The sequence below is a fragment of the Macrosteles quadrilineatus genome, unplaced genomic scaffold, assembly GCF_028750875.1.
Source record: "Macrosteles quadrilineatus isolate MER2022 unplaced genomic scaffold, UCM_ALF_1.0 Scaffold_2__2_contigs__length_208266976, whole genome shotgun sequence".
Taxonomy (NCBI): Eukaryota; Metazoa; Arthropoda; class Insecta; order Hemiptera; family Cicadellidae; genus Macrosteles; species Macrosteles quadrilineatus.
The window spans coordinates 69,480,705-69,496,608 of NW_026542595.1; the positions used below are offsets into that span (position 1 = coordinate 69,480,705).

The 15,904-nt window shown below is 36.9% G+C and overlaps 1 protein-coding gene across 3 annotated transcripts in view; it reads left to right on the top strand.

Moving 5' to 3' along the window:
- The window catches only part of LOC128985515 (protein ABHD18), a 63,249-nt gene that overhangs the window by 12,795 nt on the left and 34,550 nt on the right, over positions 1 to 15,904 (top strand). For all 3 annotated transcript variants that reach the window (XM_054405092.1, XM_054405091.1, XM_054405090.1), the window contains exons 2-3: positions 11,807 to 11,891; positions 13,799 to 13,981. In XM_054405092.1, the coding sequence (XP_054261067.1) occupies positions 11,807 to 11,891; positions 13,799 to 13,981 (268 nt within the window). The remainder of the gene's footprint in view (positions 1 to 11,806; positions 11,892 to 13,798; positions 13,982 to 15,904) is intronic.

Below are 15,904 nucleotides of genomic sequence, written 5' to 3' on the forward strand. Positions count from 1 at the left end.
TAAGATGGAAATAACCGGCAGAACCTTTAACCATCCACTGGCTCGCTAGTCGCTACCCCAGGTCGGTCGGTAGCCGGGTAGCCCATCAATGGAACCCGTTAGGCTCGCCCCTACCTCTCGCCACAAAAGAGACAAGAATTTTGCCTTGTTCCACACGCCTTTGATTGTTTGAGGCGGGAAAACTATTTGTGTGCTACGGCCCGCGCAACACAGGATATTGTTTTCGTATTAGTTGGCCTTTTTCCAAGATGACCGTGACCGTTAACTTATTTTATGGACTCCCTTGGAGAATAATTCAAAACTACAAAGAACATTTCTAATCCCACAGTATACTAGCTATTTAAATTATAAACACTTTGGTGTTTGAAAAATATTTTTGGACGATAAATTTTGCAGCTTTTTGAAATCATCCAAGATGGCCGCTTGCCTCCAAGGACTCAACAATAGGCCTAATTGTGCGACTATAAAGCAATAACTTTCCACCTTACGCTTGCGAATTAGTACGGTACATATTTGTATCCACAGTTGCCAGGACGACTATTAAGACGACCAAAGATTACATTGAGATTTAGGTATTTAATCTGTAGAATAGTAATTGTTAAGTAATCTGGAAGACAACTAATTAAAATGAAGTGCGAAAGATGGGTTATGAGAGTGCTCAATGCCTGAAGCATAATCCATTTGTTTGAGGTGCGGATTTTCAAGCTTGTAGAACAAATAAATATCACAAAGTAGAAGGGCAGGAGTGAAAGTGACTGAAGTGACGGGATACCCGGGTGGATTTTCAGTGACTGGATTCCAGTGGTATGCGGTAAAATATATAGTGACTGGCTTAGCAGCACAAATTTTACGTGACTGGCTTTCCCATGCAAATGCGGTGGTGACTGCATTAGCATAGCATTTTTTACGTAATTATATTTTAGTATTTTTAAGAAAAAAAGAGATATATACGTTCAGATATGTCTAGGCTTAAGATATTTACCAACATATTTTATATATATATCATAGTCTTGAAATATATTGGGGGGTGCAACTGACTGACTTCCAGTGTATATTTTATGTGACTGGCTTCCCGGGCGCGGCCGTGTATATATATTTATATATATATATATTTATATATGTGTCCGTTAGCGCGATAACTCGAGCAAAAATGATCCGATTTTGATGAAATTTGGTATAAACGTGTAAACCTACATTTATTCGAACGAGTTCGCGAACCATTATGATCGGACTATGGGAACAGGGGTTTATGGGGGGTTTTATGGGGTAAAAATGGGTTTTTCTAATTTTTCACCCTGAAAACATAAAATTTTGCAATTTCTTTTTAAACCATTTTGTAGAGCTCCAAAAAACAAATAATTTAGTATATTGAAGCATTGTTGCATGCCTAACGGTTACGGAAAAATCGCAAAATAGTGTAAATTTAAAATTACCATGTTATTCTTATGGAGAATAAATACAGTGTTGTAGCTTGCTTGTCTATGGACATATCTTAATGAAATTTAGAAATTTTGTTTACTTCATACTAAGCTATTAACATTTCAATAAAAACCCCCTATTTTCTTCCCTGTAGCAGCAAACCTAAGTACTTGTACTCATTAATATTAATCATATATTTAAATAGGAAATAAATCTGACAATTTTAAGGGAATAATTTAGTGGAATTCCAGATGTGTAGATGGAAATTAGCTTAGTCTGCAGGTTTGCTGCGGCGGGGGTATTTTATATATTGGAATGACTTTTGAAATTTTCAATGCAGATGGGAAAGTTCCTGACTGAAGTGACAGATTGATGAGTTTTGTCAATGGGATCAGTATTGGCAGATAAATTTGCTTAACTGTCCACATTGACATTCCATTAATATCGTCAGATTTTTTTGATGGAAGATCATGAATGACCCGTGCAACCTCAATCTCACTGGCAGGAGCTAAAATCATTGATGATACCGGAGTGGGCCAGAAATGACTGTTAAGAGGTGTTTGGTTTTGTTTTAAGTTACATTCGCCAACTGACTGGAAAAAAATATTGAAAGCATTGGAAACATCCTCTGGGTTATTCACAAGGTTTCCATTGACGTTTAGTGCAATTGGATTGACTTTTTTATCATTTTTTATTTTGTTGATAATACTCCATATTGTTTTTGAGACGTTCTGTGAATTTTTTATTTTCTTATTGATAGCATAAGCCTTTGCTGCTTTAATAACCTTCCTATAAATTCGTTTGTATCTTTTAAAAAAGATTTTGAATTGCTCATCGCTGGTTGTTTTATATATCAGAGAATAAGATTTTATCTTTTGTCGTGAAACCAGAATTCCTTGGGTGATCCAGGAATTCTTTGTATTCTTTATTTTCTTTCTACACTTTTTTAATGGACAGGCTACATCAAGATTATAAATTAAAACTTTATTAAATGCATTAAAAGATTCTTCTGTTGATAGAAAAATATCTATAAATGTCCATGTCTCTTTAGTGAGATTTTCATTTAAAAGAGATATATGACTTGGGGACATGTCACGTTTCATACTAATAAAAGGGGGTCAAGTTCCGGTAAACATCCTCCGATAATTGTCTCCTGAGCAAAGTGGTCAGATATAGCAGTTTCAATTACAGTAACATGACTATTGGGCACGTTGGTGACGACGTTATCAATGGCTGTTTTAGTGGTGGCAGTCACACGGGTAGGTGAGTCCACCGACCATTGGAGTGAATAGGTCATGAGTATGTCCTGAAACTGTTTAGTCACAGGGTCATTTATGTTCTGGACGTCTATATTAAAGTCCCCTACAAGTACAAATAATTTCAGTAACACTAACTTACATAATAGACTATCAAAATGCTCAAAAAATATCTCTGCCTTACTACTAGGGGATCTATAAATACCTATAATATTGACAATTCCTATTTTACTGAGATTTACTTCAATTCCACTCAATTCAAAATTAAGATCAAAAGCAAATTTATTTAGAGAGAGTGGTTTATATTTTAATTCATTTTTAACAAAAACAGATATTCCACCACCTCTGTGATGTTTTCGTTGATACGACTCAGCTAACTCATAGTCATTAATTTTAAAGAAATCCAAAGTATTATCGGTAAAACCATGCTCAGAGGCGATAAAAACTGAAGGCTTTAGCTCTTTGTTAGAAAAAACAATTCATCTATTTTGTTAGTTGCAGTTTGCATATTCTGGTGTAAGATTTTAAATTCTTTCACTGATTCTAAGTATTCCCCAGGGGTGAAAGACATGGCCCTAAAAAATTATTACAAGGATTAACTTGCGAGTTGGTAGTCTCTCCTTCACATCGCTGGGCTGGCACTGCCACGTCCGATGATCCTGTGGAATAGCCAGCGCCATTGCCCGTGGTTGATAACCTTCTTGCTGTGTATCTGAGTGACGTGGGAGACATTTCTGTTGTTGACGAAGTCCGCAGAGGAGGAAACTCGTCCATTGACCGGGTCAAGGTGGTGCTGCAATGTGGTTCTGGAGATAAGGGATGGTCAGGCTCAGGCCAGGAGTTTGCCAAACTGATGAGGCCGGGGTGGACGCTTGAGATGAACGTTTGGACGATACTTCAGGGTAGACATCAATGACATCAGTAATATCATTAGATATTTTCATGGGAATGGGAGCTCTTTTGTCGACAGATGGAATATCTTTATGTGCTGAATTTGAGATGTCTACTGGAGTCGAAGTCAAACTTGGCGACTGCTTGTTACTTATAAATTGTCTTATAAATCTTGTGATCAGATTTCCTAAGCGTTGTTTCCCATGACGGTTGAGGTGGAGTCCGTGCTTTGTATAGTTGGTCCTAGCTAGATTGCTATTAATATCTTGGTAAGCCAATTTAAGTCCTCCTTTGTAACACTTCACTTTTTTTAATATAGAGCAATTCGTAAAAAATATTTTGTCGTTGAGTGATGGGTTGTCATAACGATAGGGTACACTGTTTATTATTATGTTGGCTTTAAGTGTAAGCGAAAACAGTGAATTTATCCCCTGAGCAATAGTGAATTGGGCTGGTTCGTTGTGATGTAGGTCATTTGTACCGGCCAGTATTATTATGAAATCATCTTCATTAAAATTTTTCACCATGTTAGATCCGTCATAAATAACATGCTTCATCTTGGCTCCGGATTTAGCATATACAAAGACGTCGTATTCTTCTTCCAACTCCGTTAGGTATTTAGCTAGCTCCTTTCCGTGACTGTCCGCCAGTATTGTAATCTTATTTTTATTCTTGGTGTCTACCGGTGCGGGGTCTGGGGTTCTTTGGTGTTTGTTTTTTGGCACGTCAGAAGGTGATGCTGGTCTATGGACTTGAGCCTGGACGTGGATCAGTTGACCACAAGGTGCGAGTTGTTGAGAATAATCTGTTGCTAGGGCTGAAAAACTGTTGTTTGTTGTAGTTGGGTTTGATTCTATTGATAAGTTACTAGGCTTTACTGTATGTTTCGGCGTGATAAAGTTGTGCTTAGATGAGGTCGAAGATGGAAGTGATTTGCAGTTATTTTTATTTTGAATCTAATCAATTATAGCATTTTTATTCTTTAATTCTTCTTTAAGTTTTTCCTGACTAGCTCGCAGCTCATCGATTTGGAGTTTCACTAACTTCATATCTTCCTCTGTTTTCTCCTCGTAACACAAAGTGTCATTAATGTTTTCTTTTCTTTTGATTTTATCATTTTCCAGGAGTTTTTCTAAAAGATTTTTTTGTTCTGAAACCTGAGTAAGGTTTTCTTTTAGCTCCTTATTCGATGTTATGGTCACATCTAGTTGATTTAGAATACCAGTGATGTTTGGAATCAGGTCAACAATGGCATCTTTTGTGTATTTATCTGATATAGTGGAAAGAGTACTTCGTAGATTCATAGCAATATCAATCACATCCCCATTAACAAGTTCTCCATTGAAATTTTTTAGGTCCTTTCTCTGCTTCTCGTAGTAGATTCCCACGCCCTCGGCGCGTCTTAGTTCCCGTCATTCTGTAGCTCCTGCACGTTTCTCTTGAGCAATATGCAAAACAGATGGGCCTAACCTATTCACATTTGCACACGCAGGGGTAAGCAGTAGCTTGTGGTAGTTCTAGCATTCGCCGCTGGCGCAGACAAGCTTTTTTGGCTAAACGTCAACTCCCGCACAGAATACCACTAAATTCCCTCAGTCCTGCCTACAGCTGCAAGCCTGATCCCTCAATGCCCATGCGCGAATTTCATATCTTGCCGAAAACCTAACGTATCTTAATTAATGACGTGCTTACAATAATGCATATTTTTAAATAATATGCTTATGAAAATGGATATTGAAGCGCTATGAATTAGGTCTATGAGTTATAGTAACAAAACGTTTATTGTCCACTCACCACTTGGCGATAAACCATATAATTAACAACAATAACTGGCCTACGAGAAAACAATAAAGCTCACTATTCCCGGCAGGTCAGGCCTTGCAATTATTAAATTAAATTAAATTTAATCCTTAAAACAGTGTCAATTGTTTTGTAGGTCTATTGTGGTACAGACTGTACTAGCAGGTGTCACTATTAGATCACTATTAGAAACAGCACAGACTGTACTAACAGGTCTATTAGAAACATCACAGACTGTACTAGCAGTTCTATTAGAAATACCATAGACTGTGTTGCAGGTCTAATTTAAGTGTATATTAGAGTGAGTACATACTCTGTAGGTCTGTTGTAATTAGTGCTAGCTATTCATGGGTAGGCCTACTATAATGTTGAAGTTTGAGAGTCCGCCATCTTGGATCAAGATCAGATAAATAAAATACTGTTTTTGACTGTTTTTGTTTTTACTTTTAAAAACACTTTATTGTTCTAGTAGTCTCATTCTGTAAGAAAAATCCATAAAAGCCTATATAGGAATCTTTTATCTATAAAATAGTCTCTCTCAAAAATCTGAAGTGGCGACACTAGGCTTAGTCATCCACTCGTAGTAGTCAAGTGACATAAAGTTCTTGATTACTGTAAATAATTAGAAAATACCTATAGCCCGGTGGAATTATTAGTTAAAAATCTTTCTTACTTATTAAATGAAAATTCACCTGAATGAAAATACTTTATTACACAATCACATTAGCACCGGACATATTACACCTCCCTTTCACAGTATCAGTGGTAGCCAATCTCTCAATTATAAAAACCCATCTATTTTATGTCTAAAATTTCAAAAATTTCCGGGGGAGCACCCCCGTACCCCCTCCTACAGGGGGGGACTCGCGCTATTGTCTTTGGGGGGATGGGCACCTCTGTAAGGGAGTTACTGAGTTTGTCAAAAAGAAGTATTTGCAATGTGATTTTCTGATTTTAAAATTGATTTTTTTCTGCATGTTTTGCAATATAACGTTCAATTACAAAATCATTGGAAAATCTTAATAAAATGATTTTTTTTAAATTTATCTTATAGGCTACCTATTGTACTCCAATAGTGGTGTCTGCCTTTTTGACCACTTTTGCCGATGATATTTGATCATATTATTCAAGACAGGTCATCATAGGTTCATGAGATTATTTTCATACTGGTTTTGAATTATTGGAAAATATTTCAATTGTGTAATACAAGTACTGAAGGGCACGATGCCCATATGAGCCGTGTCCATATTTTGTTTAATTAATACTGTAGTGGTTTACAGCAACTGGATTAATTTTGTTATAATTTTTATAAAGAAATATGTGCATTAGATTTAGAATATCATTAATCTGCAAAATTGCAATTTATTGCAGACTTTTTAGATATGTTAACGATGTATTCGTTCAGCTTAGTGAAAACACAATAGAGCCTTTGAATGTTATCAAACGAAAAAGCGACAAAAACCATTTAATTTATCTCTAAAGAAATTTCTCAAAGTACACCGGTAACTTAACCAGATAGTAACATAAACAAAATGCCCAAACTCGATACTACAAAAAGTTCAGGCCAGAGCCATTTTAATGTGGTTGAATTGTGAAATTTATTAATTCGGCTTATATTTCTCTTAACCAACGGATTATTAATCTGCAGGAAGTTCATTGTGCTCTTATCGTGTCTAATAACATCCAAACACAGAAACCTTGCCTAAAATAAAAATAGTACCTATATCTTGACAGATGTTTTACAGTGGCCTATTACGGACCGTGGCCCACTTGGTTGGCCTTAAGTGAGATTTGTGAAAATAACACTACACTTCGACTGTAAAACAAATTTCACGAAGAGTAATTACTATTTAAGCAGTTACTGTCATGACAGAAAGATTGTGTTCCTTTTGAACTAGGTATCCTCATTCATTCTAAGATATATTGATTAACAACAATGCATGTAAACGTCACTATTTACGTAACAATTTACAGTATTTGCTTTTCGGAAATGCAGCATTGCTTTGTCATTTGCATTATTTGTTGCCAATGAAGCCGCGTTTTATTCATCAATAAGAAGATAAACCAGTTAACATAGGAACAATAACTCATATGACGGACTGTATAAGAAAAAATTGTTATTATCAACCATATTTTGTAACTAACGCAATAGTCATTATTGTTTCTACACACTATTTATTTCCCATTAAACAATGCTAAATGCTCACATTTTTTATAATTTCACTCTTTTTGACGCAGTTAGAAGAATTATCGAAGTTGGTTAGCTGTAAGCCTTTAAAGCAACCGTTGATTTTGACGGGTTTCACCTAGTTATGTACCAACAAACATCTGATGTCCTTGACTGTATCATTTGTGCTTGGGTGGCGACTGGCGAGTCATTGTCATTGTCTTTGTTTTATAGTGGTCAGTACATGTTTTAAATGTGCTTTTTCTCTGTTACACGTTACCATCGATATATAAACACAATGGATCGCGCGCTGAGTAGCAGCTGTGCGGTCCGGCTATAGACAGCTCCCCCCACCACTTTCCGGGCATACCTGCAGCGCTTTCATTTAATGCAATGTTATTTTACACTTGAATAACACCTACATCACATGTGATTGCATCGTTTAACATTCGTTATCTATATTTTACAGTATTAACTGTTTATTGTGTAAGTTTAATTGATTTTGTTTCATGAAAAATAATAAATATATTTTGATAAAAACTCCAATAATGTTAAACAGTTTTGGAACAGTTTTGCTTACTAAATTATAAGAACAGGGGAAATATGAACAATTAAAGACAAGAGTAGGCCTATATAGGGTATTTATAATTTAATCTGTACACTCAATTCATGAAAATACATTTCTTAATAATACAATATCATAAAGAAACAACACAACTACATAAGGACACACGTTCAAAACATCATACGTTGCTAAACAAAGCATGTTTTGTTAATTTCTGCCTATAATGCCAACCTTTGCATTTACATATGCTAAGGTTTGATTGTTTGCTTTGCTAGAACAAATTTAATTTGCACATAAAATCAGGAAAATATCTTGCTTAACAAAACGATATCATATACAGGGTGTCCCGTAAGTAAACAGCCAATCTCCGGGAATTGGTTCTATGGGTTAAAATAAAGAGAAAATCAAGAATAAAATTTTTTTTTCAAATAACTTCGTTAACCAGATATCCACCATTTTGTATTTTTTACATAAACATTTTTATTTTTTTAAATTTTCAATCGATCTTTATAAAACTTGGTATGTAGGTTAAGATAGAAAAGACCAATGCTAGAAAAAAATCATCTTGTTTAACTTAAAATTTCAAAATGGCAGCCATTTTAATTGTTGTAACTTAAATTGCTCAAAAACGGCTGTTATGAAAAAAAATGTCAAGAACACTTCTATTTAGCATTTTTATTCCGTATCAAACAATACAAAGCTCAAAAATATCGAATAAGAAATAGCTGAAATATTACGATATTTAGTTGTAAAATCGGACCTGGTTAACGAAGTGATTTTGGAAAAAATGTTATTCTTGATTTTCTTTTTATTTTGACCCATAGAAGTATTTCCCAGAGTTTGGCTGTTTACTTGCGGGACACCCTGTATATACACCAAAACTACAAAATCACTCGCGTACAAAACATCAAACATTGCTAAACAAAACAAGTTTTGTTAACTTTTGCCTAATCCCTACCTTTGCATTTATAGCTGCTAAGGTTGCTTCTTTTGCTTTGCTAAAACGAAGTATCTTAAACAAGTTTCCTATGAATTTTGCTCATTTAATTTCGTGGTTATCCTCCCCAAACTCCACGATAGATATGTGGAAAACAACAGCTCCAAAAAAATGGTCTTGAGAAAACTTATAGCCTATGTTAAGATGTACTTAAAAATTTAAGTCATCTAATAATCTGCTGGTTATAATTCTTATGGAACATATATTAGTCATGAACCCTAGGGCAAAGGGTTTTCTAGGATGCTGTAAAATTGAAACATTTTCAATTTTCAAAGTCTGTAAGTATTCTATGCACTCGTTCAACATTTCTGAATCACGTATGAGATTTTCTTTCGTACGAAATTGAACTGTTCTTACTTCTTCTGCTTGTGTAATTGAATGCAGAACACGATTCTGGCATAATCAAAGTACATCACGTCGAATAAATACTAATACGAAAAAATAAAACCACGCACTTCCGCTGTACAGCTATACTGACAGTAGTGGCAGTGCACGTGGTTGCCCGTAAAGTGGTGGGGGGGGGGTGTCTGACAGCGCCGGACCGCGTTTCGGCTCAAGCAACACATACAGCGTGCGATCCATGTTTGTTATATATCGATGCACGTTACAACAAAATGTAACACTCAAAATGTGTTACAGACTGACTTGTCGTTATTGTTTGATTTTGTACACAGTAATTTCAGTAATACACTGTTGCCACCAAAGGTAGGGAAATCACTTGAAAGTGAAAGTAAAATATCCCTAGAAAACAATTTAGTCTCAAGGAGTGACAAACTGATCGTAGGCGTAGAAGTAAAGGAAGGACAATAAATTGTAATAAAAAGAACATAGATCATTCACGAATTCACTATAGTATTCTATAATCATTAGCTCCTCCCATTGACTAAATACGAGGGCAGTTCGGAAAATAACCTCCGTTTGCTTCTTGCGCGGGAAATAGAAGGGGTAGCGCCGCCATTTTTGCTTCTGCGCGTATCGCAAGTCAGTCGGCGTCCAGCCGTGGTAGTGTGAAGGTTGTCCGAGTGCTAGTTTTTTTGCCGTCGATGGTCAAAATGAGTACTGCAATCGTTAATCCCGCCAAGTGTGAGGTGCGTGCTGTGATTCGGTTTTTCGTAGCCAAACAGTATTCGGCAGCAGCTATTCATAGAGAACTTTGTGCTGTGTATGGACCCAAAATAATGAGTGAAGGAGTTGTTCGGGAATGGGTTCGCTCGTTTAAAAATGGCCGAACGAACGTGCATGATGAAGAAAGAAGTGGCAGACCATCTGTGGTCAGTGATGAACTGGTTGAGAAAATCAACGCAAAGGTTCGTGATAACCGACGATTCACCATCTCAGAACTTTCGGATGAATTTCCTCAAATTTCCAGGACTGTTCTGTACAAAGTTGTGACTGACAGGTTAGGTTACCATAAATTTTGTGCTCGGTGGGTCCCAAAAATCCTTTCGGAAAACCACAAGACTCAACGAATGACCTCGGCTCTGGACTTTTTGACTCGATACGACAAGGAAGGAGAGCATTTTGTGAACCGAATTGTGACTGGTGATGAAACTTGGGTCAAATACGTGAATCCTGAGACTAAAGAACAGTCTAAGTTGTGGGGTCATACGGCATCGCCACACAAACCAACAAAAGCACGGCAAGATTTTTCCAAAAAAAAGCTCATGGCAACTGTGTTTTGGGACTCCAAAGGTGTACTGCTGGTTGAGTTTATGGAACGTGGTGCAACAATTAACGCGGATTCGTACGTTGAAACGCTGAAGAACCTGAGACGGGCGATCCAAAACAAACGCCGCGGTCTTCTGTCGTCTGGTGTCGTCCTTTTGCATGACAACGCACGTCCTCATACTGCCCAAAAAACCAAGGACCTTTTGGACCAGTTCAAATGGGATGTTTTTTCACATCCTCCATACAGCCCAGACCTGGCTCCTAGCGACTACCACCTCTTCAGTCACATGAAAAAATGGCTTGGCTCCCAGCGATTTGATGATGATGAAGAACTGAAAGATGCAGTCACGGGATGGCTCAAGGCATTGGCGGGTGATTTTTTTAAAGAGGGATTTTCAAAGTTGGTCCATAGATACGATAAGTGTTTGAATGTCCAAGGAAACTATGTTGAAAAGTAGAGGAAAGACGTAGTTTTAAGATGTATATAATAAAAATGTTGTTGCTACTTCTGTGTTTTATTTATAGAGAACCGGAGGTTACTTTCCGAACAGCCCTCGTACCATAATATGGTAGATTGGCAGGCCTGTAAGCCTACTGCATAGTGAATGCTCCTACTCACCAAGTGCTCCTCTTGAGTTATAAAGTGTCCCGACTCTCGATTTAGCGTTGAAATTTATAAATATTTTAAAAAACTTTACATTTGGGTGAAATCCGTGCAAAATACGCTCACAGTAATAATCCATGAAAAAAATTGGCGCAAGCGACCAAAATCCGCACAAAAAGCTTAATTATGTACAAAACGGCAACACTGAATCAAACTCTCAATGAAGGTTATGGCACTAATTCATTCTGAAGATTATGGCACCCTACAGAACCTGGTTTTATAACGGATTTTGTGTAAAAAGTTTTGTATTGCTTATGAGAGAAGATGACAATGCAACAAAACAACACAATTTTAATTTATGTGAAGCTGTAGGCTTGATAAAGATTTGTGTCAGACACCTTTAAGTCCCGGTAAATCCTTACAAATTTGTTTGTTGCAGGTTGTTTGAATTCAGAAAGGTAGTATCAAATCGTGAAAGCTGCTACAATCTAGTCGATAAAAACTATCCTGTTCACATAGATAAGGTAGGTACTGCAACTCACTTAAATTTAAATATAAATCGGTAGCACTGTGTGCTTAATAAGGTACTACAGTAGAACCTCCCTAATCCGTCATCTACGGGACCTGGAGCATGGTCGGAACAGCAAAAAGGTCGGATTATCAGAGGAACGTTTTTATTGACTTAAAAACGTAGTCAAACTGTATTTTTTTTTTATAACAGACCACTGATAACTGATAACCACGGTTAATCCAACATGACATAAAAGGGTTATTTCCAACTCATAAACAACGCCTAATACTAAAGGCGGGTACACACTTGTCATACACTCTTCCGATCCTACTACGATCCGATTTGCTGGATTCCAGAAGGATCGGTGCGGGATCGGAGGGGGTGAACACACATGTCATACACGATTCCGACTCATCTCAGATTTCCTCCACCGGTCGATCAACACTTGCCAGTCTGATTTGTAAACTACGTGCAGAAGGTGGTAAACGTGTTCAAAAACTTTGGACTTCGGGATTCAGCCATGATGGTCGTTTGTCTAGATGAAGAGGAAGAAAGTCAGACATCTCTGAAGGGCAGTGGAAAACGAAGAAATTGGGTTCATTCTGTATGGAAAGATTTAGGTGGTTTACTTAAGTGCCCATCTTATATATTAAGCACATTGGGTTTTCTCTCTCGAAGTCGATTGGCTCTTCTACCCGTCTGATTTTCATGATCGAGGTCTCAAATTGAAGGTATGCACGCACAGATTTCACATAAAGCATCGGCATATATTTATCTTAAACCATTATTCTTAAATCTTAAGAATAAAGGTGATTTTTAAGAAACAACCCATCATCCTGCATCCGACAAACGAATAGACTGCAGTGTCAGTGCGTGATCGGAGTCAAAATCGGAGTAGGATCGGAGTATGACGTGACACGTGTCGGAGAGGTGTAAACAACCGCGTTCAAAGTTAAGTAACATTCCCCTCTCCGACAGTCGTACCGCAGTATGATCTGAGTCGGATCGGAAGGGTGTATGACAAGTGTGTCCCCGCCTTAACTGTATAAATGGACTTTAATGTGATAGTTTGCTTTATATTACATCATAAAATTACAAAATTTGTAGGCTATTGCGCAATCATGATAATTATTATGTTATGTCATTAACCTTGGTTCAGTAATAAAAAATGTAACGTTTAAAATCACAGCTTTTTCAAACTTTTACTCAAACAAACAAATTGCCAAAAACATGACATAAAAACATTGATTTTTCTTTCTCGTAGTTTTTATTCTTTCTTGAGGTTCTCTTCGTCCACCCATTCAACAAGTTTCCAAGGTTAGGCCTACTAATCACCTAATCACAGGCTACTAAAGCTGTCATGATTAACAAATTCCCAGTCACAAAATGTTGTGACATAGCAAACACGCAGCAGACAGATGTTTCATGTGTAGGCCTAAAGAGCAGCAAATGAACTGTGATTTTTCAAAAAAATAATGTGGTAGCCTACTTCAAATTAATAATGGGCAGAAATGGTTAAAAATGTAACTTACAACGAATTTCTACACATTAGACTAAAAAACACAATTTATAAAGTTTTTAGTTTTCTAGTTTTTTTCTTGGACCTATTGTGTTGGCGGCACAGTCGGACCAAGCGAGGAGTCGGACCATCGGAGGTCGGATTAGCGAGGTTCTACTGTAATTAACTTAGAGCCAATTGTAAAATGTTTGTTAAACCACAGAAAGTTTCAGATGTAACAGACATAAGTTAAAACATCTTATGCAAATCAGCTTTACTCCTTTAACATCACATTCTCCCCATATCATATCATTAAAGATTTTACTTGTGAAAGTTATAATTGATTAATAAGAACTCTTGAAATAACAGATTAATTATTTACCAAAATAAACTAAAGGCTCAACTGTTACTTGATGGTCCAGGATGAAGAATGGTCTGATTGTCGAGTGATGGAGGGTCACTTCAAGTCTCCATTTGTTCACTATCTGCCAGGGTTGTTGCCGGAAGAGTCAGAGAATGCCCATTTCCAAGTTATTTTACCCAAGAAATGGACATCAAATTACTACAAACCCATTTGCCTACATATGGCGGGAACTGGAGACCACGTAAGTCAAAATAGTTTAACTTATCAATAAAATTCTGTGCATGAAGTTGTGTTTTTTTCAAACCCCAATTCCACAGAGTACGTTAATTAAAAAAAATTCTGAAATCAGATGTTCTTAACCTATTTCAAAGATTAGTTCCGTACACTCTCGATTGTATGAGCCCCGGTGTGGTAATATTGGAAAACATATGAACTGTTATTATGCTTTATTTAATTTATGAATTTCTTTGTCGTCGATCCGAAGTTGTTCTTTGTTTACTATTTAAATTTTATATTTGTATGAACTAAAATCTTAAGCAGTGTTTACACTGCCGTAATACCACGTCCATAGCAGGCGTGGTCGCCACGCCAATGGACAGCCGTACGCAAATGCCGTGGCGCCACGGTACCGTACCACGGCCACAAGCAGCCGTGTAGTGTAAACGGTTTTCTGGTGAAAGCGTATTCAATAACGGCGTGTTCGTCTTTATTTACGGGTGGGTTATGGATTGTGCCAACAGATTAATTATTGAAGGTTGTGCTTCAATGAATGTTATTTTAGCTGAAGAAATAGCACGGCATTTAAGTGTTATTAAAAAAAGAAAGAAACCAAGCTGTAGCTTTCAATATTTATATCAAATAACAAGGTTCACTTTGATACAGTTCAAGCATTCAAATTGTTTGACCTTCCATTCATTTTAAAGATTGCTTTGTTTTCACCGTTTCAATTGATTCGACTTGTGTCAACGACGAGACGGAAAACGATGACTCCTCACCACGTCTGGCCACGCCTGCAACAGGCGTAGCAACCAAACACGTTTTGGTTAGTTCTAAAGGGCGTGGGGAACAGGCGTATTGGGTTACCACATCAGTTGCTCCCACGTCTCCACTGTTTGCACAAGGTGTGGCCACGCTTCTCAAGAAAGTGAGAAAAATTTCTCACCTACACGCCTGATTATAACCGTGGCCTCACGACAGTGTAAACATTGCTTTAGTTCACTTCAGAGTTAATTAAAACCGTTAGTCATAGTACCACTAGTTAGTTATAGTAACAACCGTTAGTTATTAAAACCAGAGTCAAGATAAGGAGAGAGATGGGGAGGGGGTCGTCACAAACTCTGACACAGGTCAGTCAATGACTAATTATTAACCGATAATGCACCTTGTGTTTGGGCATAGACTAAGCAACACAAGTAGACTCCTCATCCCATTGTAAATTTTGAAGCTTGTTTTTCATGTCTAGTTCATGTACACCCACACTGATCGCTGGGGTAGACCACATTTTGTTTATATTATTTTAGGGTTATTTTCATAATTTGTGCTTTACTATTTGGTTATATAACTAGGGGACCAGTTATTCTTTATGATTAAATCGTTTTATATGATTAAATGAGGTTTTAAATGACTGAAATCACAAGAAACAAATTGTAAACAAAACATAACCTCTACAGTTGGACGTACAGAACAAACAATAAAATTGGCTTCAGCTGTTCCATAAGGATGACTACTACTAAGGGAGTATGATTTATCTATGGTTTAAGCTACTTGGCCAAGTTTTTTGTTTAAATGTTGTATTTGTATGTGTTTGTGTTTTTGTGTCAATGAAGGGTTTAATAATAATGCTGACAACCTCATATATCAATGAGAATAGTGTTTAGAGTTTAACGTTCAACCTGAAGATGTGCTCTTAGTAGCACGAAACAGCTGTCGTTATTTATAACACAACAGGATCAATTGATGCAACAGGTATTCTAAACCTTTTTAATATTGCTATATCTTGATCCAGAGGCTAACCCATCATCATAAAACCGTTAGAGGTCAATATATCATGATTTTTATTTACATTATACCCGGCAAACTAATCCCTCGGTTATCCGAGGTCATTTTAAGCCAAATAGCCAATGGATTATTTTTCCCGTTTAGAAAAACAATAATTCCAGGCATT